The sequence below is a fragment of the Dipteris shenzhenensis genome, chromosome 29, assembly GCF_047967505.1.
Source record: "Dipteris shenzhenensis isolate YYH24624 ecotype China chromosome 29, Dip_SZ_1.0, whole genome shotgun sequence".
Classification (NCBI taxonomy): domain Eukaryota; kingdom Viridiplantae; phylum Streptophyta; class Polypodiopsida; order Gleicheniales; family Dipteridaceae; genus Dipteris; species Dipteris shenzhenensis.
Genome location: NC_141624.1, coordinates 40,442,281 through 40,464,215, shown reverse-complemented (window position 1 = coordinate 40,464,215; position 21,935 = coordinate 40,442,281). Strand labels below are relative to the sequence as shown.

General features: G+C 43.5%; 1 protein-coding gene across 1 annotated transcript; it reads right to left on the bottom strand.

The window, feature by feature from the left end:
• Positions 1 to 2,861: 2,861 nt before the first annotated feature.
• On the bottom strand, positions 2,862 to 4,793 carry LOC147882837 (uncharacterized). Its single transcript, XM_087400515.1, has one exon. The coding sequence runs from the start codon at positions 4,791 to 4,793 to the stop codon at positions 3,321 to 3,323; it is 1,473 nt and encodes a 490-aa protein (XP_087256641.1). The 3' UTR covers positions 2,862 to 3,320.
• Between the last annotated feature and the right edge of the window lie 17,142 nt (positions 4,794 to 21,935).

Sequence of the window (21,935 nt, the reverse complement as noted above, 5' to 3'; positions counted from 1 at the left end):
CTGTCCCACACATGTGGCAGCATGCATGGCAAGTGGTAGGGCATGCAGACCAAGTGTCTGGCCCCAAATCTAGTAGATTTGGGACAGGTTGTGGGCTGTCCTCTTTGGGACTGCAGCACACCAAAAATCTGGGACAAGTGTCTACCTTCCACTCTGGGCCGGGGGGGGAGGGGGGGGGGGGGGGGGCTAAGCCTATAAAAGAAGGCCTCTTCCCTTCATTCCCTACATGAAAATTCGTCACTTTTCTTCTCCCTCCTTTTGGTTGATGCAACAGAACCTCTCCAGCTTCTTGGGTGCAGCCAGCTTCTCCCTAGGCCATTCTCTCACCTCAGCAGCACTTTCTCTCTCTACAGCAACACACTCTTTCTCTCTACAGTTCCAACCCCTCCTCTCCAGAAATCTGCCCCCTCTCGGCTCTTCTGGAACAGCAGCAACATCCTCTCTCCTTCTCCTAGCCTGGAGCAACCACAACCCCTTTCTCTCTCCTACTGCAGTCTTGGAACAGCAGTAGCTCCTCTCTTACATCCCCTCCCTTGGGATCAGCATTGGCACTCTCTCTCTACAGCTATCACTCCATAAAAACTTTCTCTCTCTAGCCTACACGCTGTTTTACTAAGCTGTTCTCATTCCAACCCCATTTCCACGCTCTCCTCACCCGAGGGAGCTTCAGAGGCATCAAGGACTTCATCTACAAAAGGGTCAAGTCACGAAGGGAGTCTATATTGTCAAGTTTATCTCATTTTCATGTTGTTTCTACTATCTTTCTAGAAACTAGTGCTTGCCTCTAATGTTTGATGTAAGTGGTGATTGTTGCAAGCTTCTTCCTTGAGGATTGGGCAAGCCAACAGTTGAAACCTGAGCTTGGAGTCCTCCTTTCTGTTGTCTACCTTGTACATATGCTCTTGAGTCTTGTATCTAGGTCCTAGGCTTTCACTGAGTTCATCAGTTTGGAAGGTGCGTTGCACCTTGGTCTTGTATCTCCATTTTCAAGAATAAAGTGAGCCTGGATAAAAGGGGGGGGCCATCTTGGCCCCTCAATCATATTGCAATTTCCAATGATGTCACTTTGTGTTTAAGCTGTATAAGTCTTAATTCCAGGTTAATTGCAATCTCTTAAGTTTAAGTATATGTGTTTGGCAACTCGCAATCATTTCATTCAAACGCCTCTGCAAAATCCGTTATCTAAATAAATAGAAAGCACCGAGTAGTTTACATAAGCAACACCCATTAAGTGTTACCCTTTCGCATGTAAATAAATATCTAGACTATCCCTAGTCTCTACAGGTGTCCGATGCAAAATATAAACAAGTACTCTGGTTGACCACCGTCAACCCTGTGTGACCGTGGTCACCCCATTTTGACCAAGGCTGAGTCACTTTAACCTAAGTCAACTCTCTGACCAGGTCAGCTCTTTAATTCTCTGGTTGATCATAGTCAACCCTCCTTGACCGTGGCCAAGGTTCTTTAACTGAGGTCAATGCGCTTGCAGAAGTTAAAAATACATCTTCTTTATTAGGTGCTTGGAATAGTACACATTTGGTGACACCTCCTGCAGTGCAGTCTGGTCCCAGCCCTTTGACCCTTTCCATGGTCTCTTGGCTGAGTTACATGTAACCCCAAACGTTACCCAAACAGTGGGTCTTATGTCAACCTTGAATGCTGACCTTAATGGCCCCATGGGCTATCCGAAATCTATTTCAACAAGGATGTCTACGTTCTGCCCAGTGGCAGCAAATCTGCTGCCCACATGGCAGTCCTAAACAAAATCGCCTTTATCCCATCCTATACTGTATGTCATCCTCCCCTATCTCGTCCTCATATGGGGGGACTGAGAAGTGAGGAGGTGACCCTAATATTCCAACAGAAATTTCCTTTGCGAGTCTGTTATACCTTCTGCTCTACCCCAACTTTTGCTATAGAAAGACTGCAAGCCTCCCGAGTCCCTAACATTCCCTTGAAAAGTCTGTTATACTTTCTGCTCTACCCCAAAAGAAGTCTCTAAGCAAGGAATTTTAAAGGTTTTTTAATGCAGACAAACTACAAAGGATCACGCAGGCCTGGCAAGTCAATTTGGAATGTATATCTTACAAATAATGCATTTGTGGCCCAAGTTGATTTTGATACAACCTGAAACCAATACGACTCTCCAGAAGCCTGAACACTCGCATTCTTGAGACATCTAGTGTTATTTTTGGGTTGCACTGGAGACCTCAAATATCAACTTGCATCAAATTATGATTTGGCAGCACGATGGCACTTATACCCCACAGATGGTGCACCTCCCAGAAGCAGCAGGAGGCCTCAAAAGGACTTTGGTGCCTTTGTGTGCAGCTCTACCAATTTGTTGCAAAATAACACTAAACTACATGCTGTCTCCTCATCACACCAGGCCTAATAATCAGTACTGAGGCCTACTTCCCAGCAAAGCTCGATGCTCCTCAATTAGAGCCTCAATTATAACATGCAGGATTAAATAGATGCAGGTAAACCATATTCCAGTAGCGCGCAGTTTTACTACGAAAAAGTTTGAATTCTCAAACCTGAAAGCATGGCATTCCAACTCCAAAGTAGCAACTTGCACAGTGCGATTGGGGCCCTAAAGTGGCGTCCACAAAATTTTGAAATAGACAACAAGAAAGCGTCACTTAGATATCGTCCTTTTTTAACATCAGATATCATATTCATACACGTTGTCTGGTGTAAGTCATACGATACGAATTCAATACTACAGGCTTACGCAATAAAGAAAAATATATGGCTGAATCAACACACTTATCATCGTCCAATCTAGATATTTCAACACAGACCACGCCACTAGTGCAACAGTTGTGGCAAATTCCTGTCAGCCTTTTACTATGGCGATTGTTGAAGCGCGCTTCATTACAGGCATGAGGACTTTTGACACCTTCGATAGATTCGTTTATATAGCAGGCCTCAAACAGCACAACTCGAGTAAACAACGTTCATCAACATACTTTGCATCTATACAAGACATTACAACTCATCACGTCACGTAGTGTAAGCCGGAGTATTAATCCAAGCGCCCCTCACAAAATTTTGGTACATCCGAGCATGGGCAACTTTGAGGTCGCAACTCAGCTCAAAATGTAGCTACATCAGGAGAGTATTATACGTAAAACCACCGTCTCCTGATCCAAGAGGACTTGCAGGCTCCCAAAATCAGTGGCGATAAGCTTCATTTAAACAAACATCTTAGTGTTCCTGTACAAGCGTTGGCGATCCTCCTACACCACTGAGTTATAACGACATGCCAATGCATGGTTCAAAAGGTATGAAGGTGGGTTCCGTTGAACAGGAAATCATCGAGGCGCTCCGGAACCATTGTATCCTGCCTTTCGACCACCACAGGCTACATCTTCGCTGGTGGGAACCATTGAGGCTTTGTCGAATTTTATAGCAGAATCAACATCTGACCTCAGCCTTTTCGTTCCAAAGGACGCTTCTTTCAAGTATAGTTTTGAGTTCGTCGAGGAAAATGCTGAGGGTTCGCACGCGATTTCACGTAGAGCGCGAACTGAGACCGATGAAGTAACACGACTTGCGCTTGCTAATTGGGTTCCGCAATCCGCAGATGCTTGGGCAGTAGCTTTCTCTTCCAGGGATCTGGACACCACGTCCACTGGAAAATTCAAAAGAGCGCGATCACCTCGCATTTTCAGAGCTGCCGTGTCGTATGCAAGGGCAGCTTCTTCTGCTGTATCAAAGGTTCCCAACCAGATCCGGGCTCCCTGCCTCGCAGAGTCCCGAATTTCCGCTGCAAATTTGCCCCACGGTCGTTGCCTCACTCCCCTGTAATGCTTGGCTGGATTTCTCTCCGGGAGATCGAGGACAAGGGGCTTGCTCTCAACCTGTACAGCAGCCTCAGGCTTTGGTTGAAGAGGCCTATGCGCCTCTAGTTTAGGGCGGGGAGTGGCAGGAGCCCAACCTTTCCTGGTGGCTTCCTTGAGCGCCCCATAGACAAGCATATCATCGGAATCGTTCTCGTTCAAGGGAAGCGTATCCCAAGCACGATTGAAGCAGGGGCTCAGGGAGGGGGACGTGAAGCTCCAGGGACTGAGCTTGGGGGATCTTTGCCAGGCGACGGAGAGGTCTCGTCTGAAGCTGCAAGGAGGGGGAACAGGAAGAGAAAGAGAAGGAAGACGGCGAGGTTTGAGGGAAGAGGTTCGCGGCGATGAGGATTGAGTGACTGAAAAAGCAGCTGCTCCACATTGATCTTGTTTGTCGAGCCGGTGATCGCCGAAGAGTCTGCTGCGAAGGATGTCGCGCCCCATTCCTGCGGGAAATCCTTCCCAGATGGGGCTTTCGTCGCCATGGTATCGATGCTCCATGCACAAGGTATCCCTCTGAGGAGCTTCTCCCTCCTGAGCGATCCGGAGCTGATGAGATTCACTGTTGCGAAAGCTGCAGTCGACGGGGAAGACGATGGAGCTGTTGTCGCTATGGCTGCTACTGTTGGCGTTGCTGCTGTTGCTGTTGCAATTGCTGCTTCTGTTGCGATTGCTGCTGCTGCTGTTGATGCGCGAGTTGCATGACTCGCTTACTATCGTGTCCGAAGCTCCCCCGACCCGCAACGCTCCTCCAGAAAGCACGCGAGGATTCTTGGCCCTGTCAACGCGCCGTGGCTGCTCCTGCTGCTGACGAAGCTGGGGCTGTTCTTTGACCCGGCAATCAGCCTCACCCAGCGACGCCTCCGGTTTCACAACAGCGACCCGGGCGCCGTCTTCCGCACCGTCGCAGCAGGCGGGGCCGGAGGAGGACCGCCAATGGAACATGTTTTCTGCACCGGGTGAAGCAAGAGAGGGATCAAAAGAGAGAGGGAGGAGAGGGGAATATGGAGATCGCGAAGGATCAAGGCGAAAACGAGTCTATGAAGAACAAAAGGTCACAGAAAACGTTAGCCTGCGCGCAATCGCCATAGCCAACCTCGCCATCGCCATAGCCAACCTCTCGCGATGAAGAAGACGACCTCTTAACCTTACCTTAGTTACTTTAACCAGAGCTAACTTTGACCAATCACCAAGATTTCATCAGGTGACCAACGCACACGTGTGGCGTTTCCTTTTTGAACCGCATCATATTGCATTGGGAACTTGGAAGGTATTAGTGTGTGATTAGAGCTCGTGGAAAGCTCCCCCAGTGCCAAGTACCGAGCATTTGCTCTCCCAAGCTACACTCATCATCGGGGTGTTCCCCCCATGCCAATGGTTGGCCTGCAAACCTACGTCCAAACAAGCTCGACATGCCCCGAACGGGCGAGAAGGCTCGACAAGCCATTGTCCTAACATCCCAACATTGTTGTTTTGCAAGCTGGCACCAGAATGCCCGATAAAAGAGTGCAAAATTCTGTCTCCAATGGGATTGGACTGAGCATGGTAGGGAGGGGAGCATGTCATAGAAACTACGCCGGCATTGGCATTTTTTGGCTGTCCCACTCACAGAGGTGTGAGCAGGAAGGGCATTTTTTGGCTGTCCCGCTCATCACAGAGGTGTGAGTAGGAAGGGCTCTTATGCAACCCAACTAGGAAATGTATCGATGTTGTAATCTACCTTCATCCCATAGTTGGATAAACCATGATTTCGCTTGCTACAAAAGCCATTCTACCATCCTTTCCATTGCTATGTGGGGTGGTTTGCTTGCTCTAGAAGCACAGAGGCTTCACATACAATGAGGCACTCTTGTTCAGGGAAAAAATTAGGGGCGAATTTCAGCCCAACGGCTAATTTAGAGGCTTTCCCAAGTTGGTTGGGCTAACATTTAGAGCTTTAAATTTGATAAATTAGCCCAAAAATAAAGGTGGGCTAATTTTTAGAGTCTCAAACTTGATAAATTCGCCCTAAAAGTGGTAGCAGGGCTAATATTTATAACTCTATCTGGGGAAAGATTCGCCCATTGACCTACACTGTCATAATCTTGCTCCCTCCTTATTGTTTACCCTGCTCTTGTTCCTCCATGCTCTAGATGACTGGAGGCATCCACATACAATGAGGCACTCCCATTCCTCCACGCTACATTTCATTTTCTCAACCTCACTAGACTTCTAGGCTATCACTACGTTTATGGGTTATGTTCTCTCCATAAAATGAATTCTCAATAGGCCTCCTGAATAATGCAATCATTAATATAATGTTTCTCAGAATGTTGATCCCACGAGTGTGCTTTCATGCGTTGTCGAGCAATCATTTTTACTAGGTGTGATTTTTCTTTAGACCTTTATCTCACTATAGTCTTATCTCACTATAGTCATAAACTCGCTCCATTCTGGCTTCTCGATGTCAGGTTACGTTTTTCATAGTTCTCTCTCTCTCTCTCAAATAGGTCCCCAAGTTTGTCTCTCTCTCTCTCTCAAATAGGTCCCCAAGGTTGAATAATTATTAATTAGATGGGTTGTAGGAGAGTATTACACTCAAGTCTTACAACTCTCTCTCTCTCTCTCTCTCTCTCTCTCTCTCTAAGTACCCATCATTATTTGGAGAGCTGTCAAGCAGGTCCCCACCACTTGGGAAAACTCATTACATGTATTCATCAGTAGAGATGGGCCAAGGAGATCCATGAGGGGTAAAAAGGAAACCAATTAATTACTTTAACCACGACCAATTATCTCATGCCATCATCTCTCTCTCTCTCTCTCTCTCTCTCTCTCTCTCTCTCTCTCCACAACAACGACTTTTGTATCTTGCCAATGCATCCATCTCTCTCTCTCTCTCTCTCTCTCTCTCTCTCTCTCCAACTTTTGTATCTTACCAATGCATCCATCTCACTCTCTCTCCAACTACAACTTCTGTATCTTGCCAACACATCCATCTATCATACCTCCTCCTCTTCGATCTCATCCCTGCTCCCTTCTCTCTTTTAGCTTTTTATGCTCTTCCTTATCCTCATTTACCCTTTCTCATCGACCTCCATTTTTCCTTGCCACTATATTTTCCTCTAAGTTTTGTCTCATCCCATAGCCAAAGTTCATATTTAGATCTACCCCTACTTCTACTAACGAGTTTCACGCTAATTTGTCACTTGCTTAAGAGTTCCATTTTGAATTAAGATGTAGAGATCAAGCATCTTCTCGTCTATCCTATTACCTCTCTGATATTTCCTATGGATCTACCTTCCTAATTGTGGGTGATAAGTTTCATATGATTCGTATGCCAATAGCTTGTTATAACATGCAAGCACGCTTATGTTATGTGTACGTGTGTGCGTGCACGTGTGTTTGTTTGTGTGTGCGCACATGCACGTGCATATTTAGAGAGAGAGAGAGATGCTAAAGAATGTTGAAGATTATCGGTAGACCCTTTCGAGACCAAGTAACTTGTTGCTCTGATACCGAATAACATAGACAAGCTTACAAAGACTTGCAAAGCCTTTTTTAAATACCACCCCGTTGGTTTCAGATACCAAATATGTAAATTCAATGAACTGGTAGGCTCCAACACCACAACTTCAATCACAACCAACCTATAACCCCTTAGTGCCTCTACTTGGCCACTAAAGCATACACCAAAATAAACAAGCATGCATGTTTTATGGGCTATTTAAGAGTAACATGCCTAAAATATAGAAATGAGGATTACTCACTCGAAATACCTACAAAATGGCACCAAACCTTGACAAGATCATTGCTTACATGTGGACCAATTGGCCACCAAGTCATTCCTCCATTTCCAGGAAAGTGATCCTTGTTTCAATGTTTCATGCTGCTTGTAATTCAACCTCGGGTTGTCTTCATTAGAGAATCATTCAAAGCTCAAACTTGAGATGTAGCCTTGTATTGGATTTAAGAAGATTCCCTCTCTTGCATTGGGGTTGCTAAATAAGTGAGGCCTAAATGGTGCTTAGGTTGCAGAATTAGACGTCAACCAAGAACACTAATTGGAGGTTCGTGTGTTAAGAATCAACCAAGAGAGGGTACACAAAGCGGAAGACTGATAGAATAGCCCAAGAGCTCACACAGTGGTGGTGTGGGTGGAATGACAAACTTCCTTAATGTGCTTCACATAAATGTGCAGATCAACAAATAGACAATGCTCAGAAGAGACGTAGGACCAACAAAATATTTCCGCTTGATGGACACAATACAATAGAGGGCCAAAGTCCCAACAAACGGTGGTCCTTTGTCCTCACCAAAAGATGATGTCCTACTACATTCGAGACACTTCATAGTTCCCTAAATCTGGATCCTCCCTGATGAGCATATGTAGACCTTAGTCTCCATGTCGGATCCTCCGCACCTTGCTGCCCTGAGTGTCAGCCTAGGTGTGCAACCCTTCTTCAAGCTTTGTCTGCAGTACACAGCCAGCCTTGATCCTCCTGGATGTAGGCCCAAAGTGTGCTACTCCTCTGCTCTCCAAACTGCTCCTAGAAGGTTTCCTTGAGTGAATGGTGTTATGAGGCCCAAAGGCCACCTTTTTATAGGGCAAGAGAAGCCCCAAAATAGCCAACCAGCAACCTCCCTCCCTGGCCAACTTGCTAGCCCTTCAACCAACCCACTAGCCCCTTTTTATGGGGCCACAGGGACCTTTTATGGGGTTGTGTGCTAGCCGACCTAGCTGACCAACTAGCCTCAACCCTATTTAAGGGTAGGGGACTGCTCCTTTGCAGTCCTCTTTTCTAGCACTAGCTTGCCCCACTTAATGTGCCTTTTACTGGTCTTGGTGTTGGACGTAACTCTGCCCACACACCTCACCAAATGGCATGCCATCAATGCACCTTTGGCCTGGGATAACCCTACCACGATTGCTGTGGGGTGCTACCCATGTGGCAGCCCCCTCTTTCCCTTTTCTCTAGGTATATCTTGCCCTAGGTCTCCCTCCCCCATGCTCTCCTCATTTGGGGGCTTACCGATGGGGAGGTGACCTTTCCAACATTGTGTTACGTGGGCGAATCGTATGGAGATGGGAGATTAAGCATGTGTCAAAAATACAATTGTGCAAGAATGGAAAGACAACTCAGAGAAGCAAACAACACTTGTATCTAGACTCAAGTCCTTCTAGCCTATGGAGATCCTAACAAATTAGAGGATCTAAAACAAGCAGTGAGTGATTATGTCCTCCTAACTTGGACTTACTGTCTAAGTACCTACTAACTCATGTGATTGAGATGTACCACCTTCATATTCTAGGCCTTTGAGCTTGCTGGACCACTATTGTTGCTGCAGATTGGTTTCCCCCGCAGTGGCCTAAGTTGCCCCCTCTTCAATTACCAAGTTTCTACGCTCTTAGTCCATCATTTATAGAGTGTAGGCTCTTGGCACAGTCATATGCCATGGGTATTTCACAAATTTAATTTGAATGAAAGAGATTTGAGCATGTATATTACTTGCATATTTTGAAGTGGACGTACAAAAGTTCTTAGAATTCTACAAAAAGAGGTTTGAAATTTCTTTGTATATTTGTCTCTACTCATTTGAATGTGTTCACCCTTACATATTATGACATATACACATAAGGTAATGATTGAGATTTGTGGGTAGGCATAAATACTTGCATTCAAGATCTTTAAAATAGCGAGACAATAAAGTGCCAAGATTATAGCAATGGGGGTTCAAAGTCGCTGCATTGACCTTAAAGTAGCGATGCTAATATCGCAGTGATTGATAACGCTTCGAGACAATTAAAGCAACGATTTAGATAACACAATGAGTTGCAACATTAAGATTAATGAGACTGTATAGCCTAAAGAAGCGACTATTGGCACTAGCCTTAAAGTAGTGGGTTGACTTTTGATCTGAAAACTATCAGTTCATTTAATGCACGTGGTCATTGGGTGATGTGTCGGGTGACTAGATTGACAATGCAATGAGATATAAAGTAATAGGATAGAGTTAACATAGTGGGATGATGTTAACGCAACGACTAGGGGTTAAGTTAACGTGGCAAGACACAGAGAGAAAGTTACGTCGATTGTTTTTTGATGATTCTCTTAAGATATTCAAGCATTTTAGTGATGGGGTGAATCTAAACTACCTAATCTTCTTATATAAAAAAAACAACTTCTCTATTAAAAAATGCAAATTTTCATACAAGGTGACATTTTCAGCTCCCTCAAGAACTCAAAGTTCTTTTCAAATAATCAATTTAGCCTATTTTTCTTGAGATTCACCTACTATAACACCTTAGCAATGTTCTAAACTAGTTCCTCCTACTTTTAAACAAGAAAGATCAACACAAAACACTTCAAAATCCTAAAAAATGCTCCAAAAGCATAAAAGACAGCTGTCTCTTCCTTTCACCTTTCCACTTCCTAATCTCCAAAACCAACATTGCTAGTTAAGCCAAAAAACATTGGGCAATGGGTAGATAACGAAAGAAAATAATGCAAAAGCACACCTGGCTATCCATGACAACGACGCAAAAAAAGTGTAGTCTTGGCTATGACTAACGTGTCATGGGGATGTTGCCGATACATCAACTAGCTCTAACGTGAGAAAAGGGTGAAGGGGAGAGGGGAGAAGAGAAGGGAGAGGGGAAGAGAAGAGGGAATGAAAGGGGGTGGAGTAGCAATCACAAAGGCACTACAATGAAGAAATAAGATAACACTCAAAACAACTCTTGGAAGAGAAAGAGAGATTGTACTCCCTAATCTTGTACATACAATAATGAATACTAAAGGCAAAGACTCAATCTTTTATATAATCCAAAGTTTGGAATGGAGGGCCAATCCTAAATCTCTCTGTACCTTACTCTCTCTCTCTCTCTCTCTCTCTCTCTCTCTCTCTCTCTCTCTCTCTCTTAACTTTCAATCTCTTGGGACAATGTGGCTCCAAAGGCATGGTTCTACCTTCCTCTCTTTACACTCTGTGCTCTACCTTGGTTGTTGGAATCCAATAAAAATAAATGGGGTTAACAATATAGGTAATCAACAATCTTGAGGCTAGTTAGGGGTAACCTAACGGACTTCAGTAAGATCCTGCATGGAAAAGACTAGGTGATCCGTCATTCTTTGTCAAATGTGGGTTTATCTTACCTCAGGGTAGGTGTTTTGAGTCTTCTCTCTACTGTGTTCAATGTGGGACTACGGCAACCTACCCATTTTGTGGCCAAATTATGTATATGGTTCTTTCTTGGGGCTGACCAGCCCCTTAATCAAATTCGCATGTTAATTTTTTTTAAAAAAATTAAGGGCCCTTAAAAGTGGAGTTCATAGAAAACATCTTTCTCAATAAATTGAAATCATGAAACTTGGAGTTTCAAAATTTTGAAGGTTGTCCTTGAGAATTTGCAGATATTTTAGCTAAAATATAACTAAATTGCCTAAAATTTTGATATTTTACGAGATTAAGAAAATATTATTTGTAGGTGAAATTGAAAATGTTGCAATCTCATTGTTGTTACATCAGCCATAATCACGAAAGCCCAAGGCTTGGTTATGGCAAGGCAGGAAACCAGAGGGCTCGACAATGCCTGGCAAATCATGGGAGCTTAGTGTTGGTAAGCTGAAAGGAAAGGAAAGAGTGGACACAAACTCAGAATACTTGCATTACTTGCATTATGGAATGAAGAAGAGTGAGGTCCTTAAGTAGGCACCTCATACATGCTCACTGACATCACTGATGACTTCAGAGCTCCACAATCATCTTCTTAATCTGCTCCTAGATTCTCTCAATCATCCTATGTGGCTCTCCACCACCTAACTGTGCCTCTAGCACTCACGCATAGAAACCAAGGTGTGCCTAAGGCATACACCTTGAGATATCCCAACAAAACCCCCCCTCAAGGGAATGCCTCAGGCTATGTCAAGGATACATCTAGTCTCATAGTTTCTCATGCCATCTCATGGTGGTCAAGGATAAATCTATGGCTAGGTTCTCATGCTAGCAAGGGTTCCCATGGGTGTAAGGTAAACAAAAGGGATACAAAAAGACTTTCCAATGGTTATGTCCCCTGCATGTACATGCACACAATGTCTGCAGGAGGTACCATGGAGCAAAACATACACATGGCCTACATCATAAGGTGACCAGAGGTGTTTACAAAACACACAAAACACAATAATTTATTTCATTCATTTTGGAGGACTATCCAGGCTGAGTACCTTGACATAAAAAGAGAGATCTGGAGCATACATAGAGATGTTTTAAAATGCATAATCTTCAAAGGATGCCTCATCTTGTGGAGGCTCATCAACTGAAAGTAGATTTGCATTTTCTGTCTTTGCTTTGGCTCTGCAAAACTTCTCATTATGGTTGTTCTTGCCACAGTGCTTGCATGGATTAATTTTGAAGCAGTCCTTTGAAAGGTGATTTGTCTTTCCACAGTGATTGCAAGGGGTATACTTGCTCTTCTGGACTTTTACAGCATAAACAGTGTCATTGCCTTTCCTGAGCTCCATATGCCTTTCTTCTTCTTGGAGGGCAGAGATAATACCTTCAAGATTAGGATTAGGAAGATTTTTCAAAGTGGTAACTATGTGATCATATTCTTCAGGCATACTCTTAAGTAACACTGCCATAGCATCATCTGGAGTGATAGGAGAATTGATAGAAGCTAATTGAGTCATAAGACTCCGCATATAGTTGACATGAGCTACTAAAGTAGTACCACTAGCCATCTTCAATTCAAAGAAAGAGATTTTAAGTGATAGTTTAGAGATGTGAGAGCTAGCACCAAAAATCATGTCAAGCTTCTGCCAAGCTTCTAAAGGAGACTCCAAGTCAGAGATATGGTGAATATAATCATCTCCTAAAGCAAGAGCAATGATACCATATGCTTTTTCTTCTCTAGCTGGATCCCTTGCCGGTCGTGTCGGAGTTGAGGATTCTCCAGCATTGGAGGCCGTAGAAGAAGCGGTAGGAGTCGGTTTGACAAGTCCCCATAAGTTCTCCCTCATCAATGCAAATTTCACCTTCATCTGCCATGTGTGGAAGCCCTTTCCATTGAACTTCTCTAGATTCAATAGGGTAGCCATGAGAGGGTCTAACCCAGATATTGGGCAGTGTCTATCTCTCTTACAAGGCAAAAAATAACTGAAAGACTTCCAAAATATGAGCACTTGATGTAGCAAAGACTAGTGACCAATATTCAATCAATGATGCTTCTTCTTACATGCTTCATAGAAGTGGGTAAAATGAATACTTTCCAATCAAAACCAAGTCTAGCAATTCAAAACAAAACTGAAGCCACACTTGTACTGAAGTTATTGAAAGTTTCAAAAAACCAGAAATGCTAGAGTAGCATTTTATGTAGCATCATCTTCAAAAACTTGTCCAAAACTGTCAAAACTAAAAGGCTGAACTTGTAGGGCTTGTAGCTCACTCTTCAAAGCAAGGAAAAGAGGGCTTTTTGAAGCAAAAGGAAGCTCATATACCAGAGAGGGTCCAGCACAGAGGTTGGACGAAATGGTGTGCACTTTTGCCTGGGAGAGTTGCTACAGGCTGAACCTGAGTTTTGACAATTTCTCCCTCGTTACTGAACCAAATGAGCTGAAAAATGGCTCAAAATCTTCGTCTTTAGGTCGCCCATCTACTCCTAAGAGGGCTCAGGCAATGGCGGAGCAGGCAGGGAGTATTGAGCAATAGAAGAAATGACGAAAAATGCGCTGTTTGGGGAATGGCAGCCAACACAGACGTTTTTTCTTCAATTGCTTGCAGGTGGAAGTTCGCCCATACTAGAGGAGTTTCCAGCTCAGAGGGTTTGGGCAATGGTCGTTTGTAGGTGGAGAACCAAGCTCTCAAAGATTTTGGGAAGAAAGAGGAAAATGGAGAAGAAGAAGATGAAGAAGAAGATGATGATGTGGCAAAAATGGGCTCAAGGGGGATCAAAGGGCTCTGATACCATGTTGGTAAGCTGAAAGGAAAGGAAAGAGTGGACACAAACTCAGAATACTTGCATTACTTGCATTATGGAATGAAGAAGAGTGAGGTCCTTAAGTAGGCACCTCATACATGCTCACTGACATCACTGATGACTTCAGAGCTCCACAATCATCTCCTCAATCTGCTCCTAGATTCTCTCAATCATCCTATGTGGCTCTCCACCACCTAACTGTGCTTGTGGGCACCTAACTGTGCCTCTAGCACTCACACATAGAAACCAAGGTGTGCCTGAGGCATACACCTTGAGATATCCCAACACTTAGAGGGTTGAGGTCTAGGGATACCTAGCAATAGAATGGAGTGCAATGGTAAGGCCTAAAGGGGCCTAGAGGACTAAGGTCCATGGAACTCAAGTAGGCTCCAAGTGGCAAGCACGCTGCATGGAGGGATAATTCTAGAGGGAGATTAAAAAAGGAAGGAAATAAGGACTACACATGAATACAAAGAAGGAAGAGAAGCCTGAGTAGAAGCTCACACTGGGGTTTACGGCTGGGTGGAGAGCATGAATGGAGCTCTCTCTTTGTAGCATTGGTATCAGAGCTTCAAGAATGCACATAATCAAATCTGAAGGGTCTAAACTTGCATGAGTCGGGCATCGTATGATTGTTTTAGAAGCTTCATGGAGCTCTAGCAATTGTTGCTCATAATTTTATGCAGCAATACATCCGTTTGGTTGACTCAACATAATTTTGTTCTACATGAGAAAACAAATCTTCATTTGATTTTTGGGGAAGTAGAAGAAGGTTATGAATGGAAAGCTGTTGTAAATTTCATTCGATGGTGGTGAAACTTTTCCAGAGATGCCTACACCGATGAAGCTATCATTGGACATTCACACGATCCCAATGGAATTGGTGCAAAATTGGGTGTAGTCTCCACTGCAGTCGATGCTCATGTACCCTTCAAGATGAGCCCTCACTTGTAGTTGGATCCATGCAAGATACAATAGCAAGCAAAGGTCTGGCGTAGCAACCGGCTATGTCTTGCACCGTATAATCATGGCTATTCCATTACCACAACCCTCCAACAATTCCCAACTCTCTCACAGATACTGCACAAGAGCGATCATCCTCTATGTGATCTACACAAGTAATGCCTTTCTTTGTATATACGAATAAGCTATCTGAGGAGAACAAAAGACAAAGGAAGATTAAAATCCGAGCCGGAGACATTATGTTACGATGACCTGCAGGAGAACAAAGAAGAAACAAGCCAGCCACATAATCCAAGGTCTTAAGACCTTGGAAAAGCCATGTCCTCAACAATATTTTTACCCCTTCTAAGAATCTATATCTCTAAAATCCCAAGGCCCCTCTAAAGCTTCTGCTTCTTTTTTAAAGTCCCAAGGCATATCATCCTCTTTCTCTCTAAACCTCGCCAAATTGGAATAGAGCACATTGAGAAATTCAGGATCAAAGAACACAAAAGGGCGAGATCGAAAGGATAGATCATGAATCAAAGAAAGCGATATAACTTTGAAGACAAATCCAAGGCCATTGAACAAATATTAGGGAAGTGGGCATTGCATTTTTCTCTCTGTTATAAAGTTTTTCACTTTATAATCTCTGGAAATTTTGTATTTTAAAATGACAACTCCAGAAAGAGAAGAAATGATGAGGGAGACCAAGGACAGGACTAGAAAAGGAAAATCTATTATTGAAGAGAGAATACATGAGGAAGTACATAATAAAACTCAAGAGGATACTATGGATATGGAGGACATTGATTAGAGGCGATTTGCAAGCACACTTCTTGGAGAAGAGACATGATATTCTAGATTTATACCCCAATGCTTAGATTAGTGCAGATGGTGGAGTCAAGCTCTCTAGCTTGCCAACAGACCTCCAGGATGTGCTAAAGAAGAAAATGCACTACTTTCCTAGTACAAGAGGAAGCATGAAGTTCTAGCATGTTCAAGCAGCAGTAGAGCAAGTAAAAGGACGTGATGTTTCTTTCTCAAGGTGATCTCCAAGAGCCTGATGTAAACTTGAAGAATTGCATGGATGGCAAATCCAAATTGTCAGGTTAGTCTACTAGAGTTGCAATGCACCTGATGACATCTACCCTCAAAGGAATTTTTTAGCAATATGAAAAGAAGATGTCTGAGAAGACTTTTCTACAAGAGAAAGCCATCGATGCAGCAAAGCTAGCGCTACATGAGAAAATGCTAATGGAGGGCGCAGAAGCCAAGGTAGAGGAGGAAGAAGCAAGGGCCTTACAGGCATGAGAGCAAGCTGAGGCCGTTGAAAGAATGGTTGAGAAGCCCAAGAGCTTCGAGATAGGCTTGAATACGTCAGAACAGATGGGGACATCATGGAGCAAGAGCTAGCAATGATGTGAAAGCACCTTGAAGATCAAAGACCCAAAAAGGAGGCTCTTTACAAATGGCTCTGCAACATGTAGAATGTATTGAACATTGAAAAAAACAAGATGATGGAGGAACTAAAAAGAAAGAATGCAGAAATTAGAGCGGTGATGCAGGAGCTGCAAGAGAGCTTCAAGGCTAGGAAGGATGGGGTAGACAGCATCCATAATTGAGAAGACAATGAGGCAGCTCTCCAAGCCAGCAAGGATGTAGAGAGCAACAACAATGGAGCAAGTTGCAGCAGCTAGAGTGGAAATTGCTATCTGGAATTACTTTTGGAATTTTGGAAAGATAGGTACAAGAACCTACAACAAGAATACAATATGGTTGTGGATGATCATTTAGTGGCTTTCAATACTTTTAAAAAGTAGTCCATCGTTTGTGAGAGATTTCCAAACTAGAGTGGAAGTCTTAGACTGATAGGAGTCTAGGCTAGTACAGGAGTCCAATTAGTGCAACGCATATACCATTTCTACATTTCAGATGATAGGAAACATGCCAACCTTATTGGTACAGCATGCTTTTCTACTGCATTAGGAATAGCTAAAAAAATAAGATCCCTATGCAAAAAATATAAAACAACATTGGGTGTTGTCAGATGGTGCTGCCTCTGAATTTAAAATCATCCGATGGATTCTACTTTGTCTCGAGGTTCATTGGTCTAGACATGATGTGGAATTTCCTTAGGTCTAGCCATGGCAAGGGTGAACATGATGGATGTGGTGATGTTATTAAGCAAGCTCTGTCTAAACACCAATTAACATGCCCTCAAGAAAAGCTCAATGATACCCATGATGTTGTAACATGGCTTACAACCAGCCTCTCCACAAGAAGCAAATTAAACCCTTGGCAGGGATTGAAGCTAAGCCTGCAAATATGTCTGAGGATGATTGGAATGAGTTGGATGCATTAGCAAAGTCTACTATTAGAATTCATCTTGCGGAGTCAGTTCATTTCACAGTAGTAAATGAGCAAACTACGGAAGATTTGTGGAAGAAACTGTGTGCCACTTATGAGAAGGAAACTGCCTCTAATAAAGTTTACCTCATGAAGAGGTTGTTTGAGCTGCAAATGAAGGAAGGGGTCTCCATTGCTTCTCACTTAAATAAATTCAATATTATTTTCAGCCAGCTTCAGGCTCAGAAGATGAATTTTGATGCGGAGACTAAGGCAATATTTCTCTTATGTTCATTGCCATCCTCATGGGATACCTTCCGTACAGCTGTCAATAACTCTGCACCTGGTGGAGTACTGAAATTTGATGATGTTGTGGGTATCTTGTTGGCCGAGGAGATTAGATGGAAGTCTATGGACGGCAACAAGCAGGATGCAGCCTTAAATGTGCAAAGGGGCAGATCAAAGTTCAGGGGGAAGTCCCAAGAAAGAGGGAAGTCTCGTAGCAAATCCAGGGCATGGAACATTGAGTGTTACCACTGTGGCAAGAAGAGCCATATGAAAAAGGATTGCTACAAGCTAAAAAGAGAGCAAAAGGATAAGAAAAAGAATGCAAATTGGGGTGCAAATCAAAAGGAAGAGAGTCCAAGGGAGGACAAAGGAAAAGTGAAGATCGAGGAGATCAATGCAATCACACATGATAGTGATAATGACGTTCTCTTCATGTCTAGTTTATCTACAGAGTTGCTTACCACTTCAGATGATGCATATTCCCAGGATTAGATTTTGGATTCTGGTGCTTCATTCCATGTTACTCCCCATAGGGAATGGTTCTCCACTTATGACAGTGGAAAGACAGGTTGTGTGCATCTTGGAAATGACTATGCATGTGACATAGTGGGAGTAGGTGACATAAAGTTTTCTTTTGCAAATGGGTCTGCATTTGTTTTGAAACATGTGAGACATGTGCCTAAGCTGACCAAGAGTCTTATTTCTGTGGGTCAGCTAGATGATGCTGGTTTTCACACCACTTTTGGCTTTCAGAGTTGGAAAATTCAGAAGGGCTCTATGCTTTTGGCCAGGGGTGCCAAGTGTGGGACTTTGTATCCCTTACATGTATCAGGGGTATCTGATCATGTTGTTGCAATAACAGAGGTGCCAAGCACTTCTTTGTGGCATTGCAGGTTGGGGCACATGAGCCAGAATGGAATGAAACTCTTATGCCGTTTGGGTTATGTACCGCATTTGAGTTTCTCTGATTTTGAATTTTGTGAGCATTGTCTCTATGGGAAGCAGACTAAATCAGCCCATAAAAGAAGGGAAAAGAAAGAGTTTGAAAAGCTTGATTTGGTGCATTCAGATGTATGTGGTCCCATGCCTACACGGTCATTAGGCGGGGCTGAATACTATGTCACATTCATTGATGATGCAACTAGGAAAGTGTGGGCTTATGCTATAGCTCGGAAGAGTGATGTGTTCCAGGTATTTCAGAAATGGCTAGCCTTGGTTGAGAATCAGTCAGGTAGAACGCTTAAATGCCCACGGACTAACAATGGTGGAGAGTATCTCTCTCATGACTTTCAGCATTTCTGTGATACACGTGGGATCAAGAGGGAGCTCACATCCCCTCGTACTCTAGAGCGAAATCCAGTTGCAGAAAAGATGAACCGTACCATTCAAGAAAGGTTGCAATGCATGCTTTCCAATGCAAGTCTTTTTGGTGGTTTTTGGGCTGAGGCAATGAAGACTGCAGTGCATGTGATCAATAGATCACGTAGTAAGAGTTTGGATGGTGGTATTCCTGAAGAGGCATGGAGTGGCAAGAAGCCCTCTTACTCTCATTTTTGCGTATATTTGGGTGTGAGGCATATGCACATGTGCCAAAAGAGCTTTGAAAGAAGCTAGATCCTAAGTCTAGGAAATGCATCTTTCTGGGTTATGGTGAAAGTGGAGAGATGGGCTATCGTCTCTGGGATCCAGAAGCAAAGAAGATCATACGCAGCCATGATGTAGTCTTCAATGAGAAGAAGATGGATAAGGCACCCATGAGGGATGTGGAAATGAGGAGAATCACTTTCTAGGATGTGAATGCACCTGCATATGTTGATAGACAGCAAGTTGTCCATGCACTAAATGTGCAAGAAATGGTACCACCAAGTACTCCCACAGGTATACAATCAAGGGTAGATGATGGATCATCTATTGGTGGAAATGATGAGCCAAATGTGGCTGATATGCAGGTGGGACAGCAAGCTGAAATGCCCTTGAGAAGATCATCTAGAGTGTCTAGACCGCCTGCTGATAGGTTTGTTCTAGGGATAGACTATGTGATGCTTATTGATTGCGGGGAGCCTTCTTGCTACAGAGAGGCTATGATGCGTGAGGATCAATGCAAGTGGGAGTATGCTATGCAATCAGAGATGAGTTCACTTATGAAGAATAAGACTTGGGACTTGGTTTCTTTGCCACATGGAAAGAAAGCATTGCCATGTAAATGGGTCTACAAAATGAAGGTCACGGGTGATGATGTGCCTAGGTACAAGGCCCATTTGGTCACTAAAGGGTTCAAGCAAGAGAAGGGTGTGGACTTTGATGAGATATTCTCTTCGGTTGTGAAGATGACCACACTTAGATGCATGCTTGGACTAGTGGCATCAGAGGATATGGAGCTTATGCAGATGGATGTCAAGACAGCTTTCTTGCATGGGGATTTGCATGAGGAAATTTACATGGTGCAGCCGGAAGGCTTTGAAGAAAAGGGCAAAGAGCATTTAGTTTGCAAGCTGAAGAAGAGTCTCTATGGTCTTAAGCAAGCGCCTAGAGAATGGTATCAGAAGTTTGATGCTTTCATTCGGTCCCAAGGTTTTAGAAGGAGTGAAATTGATCATTGCCTCTACACTAAAAGGGCTATAATAGCCTGATAATCTTGGCACTATATGTGGATGATATGCTATTGGCTAGCAAGAATACTTATGAGCTAGATGCATTAAAGGCCAAGTTGCATGAGGCCTTTGATATGAAGGATTTGGGACTTGCAGGTCATATTCTTGGTATGCGCATCATGCGTGATCGGAGTAGGAAACTCCTTTGGGTTTCACAAAGAGTATGTTACAAAAGTATTGCAGCATTTCAATATGGAGGGGGGGAAGGCAATGAGTACTTCATTGCCTCCATATGTGAAACTGAGTCATACAAATAGTCCCAAATCAGATGAGGAAAGGGCCATGATGGCCAAGGTTCCTTATGCATTAGCAGTTGGGAGTCTTATGTATGCTATGATAGCTACTAGACCAGACATTGCATTTGTAGTGGGAGTTGTTAGCCGGTATATGGCTAATCTAGGAAAGAGGCATTGGGAGGCAGTTAAGTGCATCATGAGGTACATGAAGGGTACCAAGGAGATGTGCATCTGCTTTAATAGAGGAGACATGCGTGTACTTGGGTACACAGATTCAGACTATGCAGGGCATGTGGATAGTAGGAGATCCACTTCTGGTTATGTGGTGCAGTGTCGTGGATGTCTCGCGCACAGAAGTGCATTGCTTTGTCTACCATAGAGGCTGAGTATGTTGTAGCCATAGAGGGTTGCAAAGAGGCTATATGGCTTGATCGGCTAGTGGGAGATTTGGGGATTCATACAGGTATACCGACATTGCATCGTGATTCCATGAGTGGTATTCAGCTAGCACGGAATCCGGTCTTTCATGCAAGGACCAAACACATTGACATCAGGTACCATTTCATCAGGGAGGTACTTGAGGACAAGTGCATAGAGCTTGTCAAGGTTCATACAAATGATAACCCTGCAGATATGCTGATGAAGAGTCTACCTAGTCAGTGGTTTGAGTTTTGTCGTGTATTTTGTTCTCCCTTAAAGGCACATTGTCCTTTAAGTGGGAGGTTGTGGGGGTTAAAGTTCACTGTTTCTTTACCCCGGTTATGTACAATACTCAAACACATATATAAATGAATGAAAAAGAAGATTAGGGTGTTCTGCACCCACCAAAACTTGTGTGGCTCTCTATTTCTCTCTCTCCCTCTTCCGTTCTTGCTTCCATTGAGAGCACTCTCAGAATGTGTACTACAACTTAAAGACAAAGTTTTCCGAATTCTGTTCAGCAATGCATAAGTTATGGGTCATGCAAGATACCCATATACAGAAAAGTCCATGAACCTCACCAAAAATGGCTACACCCAAGCAAACAATGACCCAAATGCCATTGGAATCCTCTCCCAGTATGCTTAGAGTGTTCTAGATGTCACAATAGATTGCTTTGCACTGCCTTTTCAAGGGCTTTCTTGCTTTAACATGGTTGAAAACAAGGCTTATAGATGGCTTGGGAAAGGGATGCTTATAAGGGGTTTGGAATATCAATTTTTTCACCGAGCCTGCTCCAGAACATCTTTAAATCAAGAGTGACAACCTTTCATACCAAGAGACCACACCATACTATCCTCCCTTATATGGAAATGAAGATGGTAACATTCCAAGTGATGTTGTACTCAAGCATAGGGAGAAGAAAATGATCAACAGAGGCCATAATCTCAGCAAGCCGGTCTATGCCAAAGAGACGAGCGATACATTGTTAAAAGAAGATCTTGCAACTCAACATGACATGAACTTATATATATCGAGGAGTTTGAAGGGGATGATTGGGTCAGATGGGTAGGTTCCGAGGAAACATTGCACCTCCTTCATAGACACCTTTACACTTAGCTCAAAACACTCTCCAAAAAGAGGGAGCGGAAGCTCCAAGACTACTTATAGAGAGAGAATGAACTAGAGAGAGATGGATTCAAGAGTCTACATAAGAGAATATCTACAAGAGGGAGAGAAGGCTCATGGA

Coding starts and splice junctions, on each gene's coding strand:
- LOC147882837 (XM_087400515.1), bottom strand. CDS start 4,793: ATGTTCCATTGGCGGTCCTCCTCCGGCCCCGCCTGCTGCGACGGTGCG.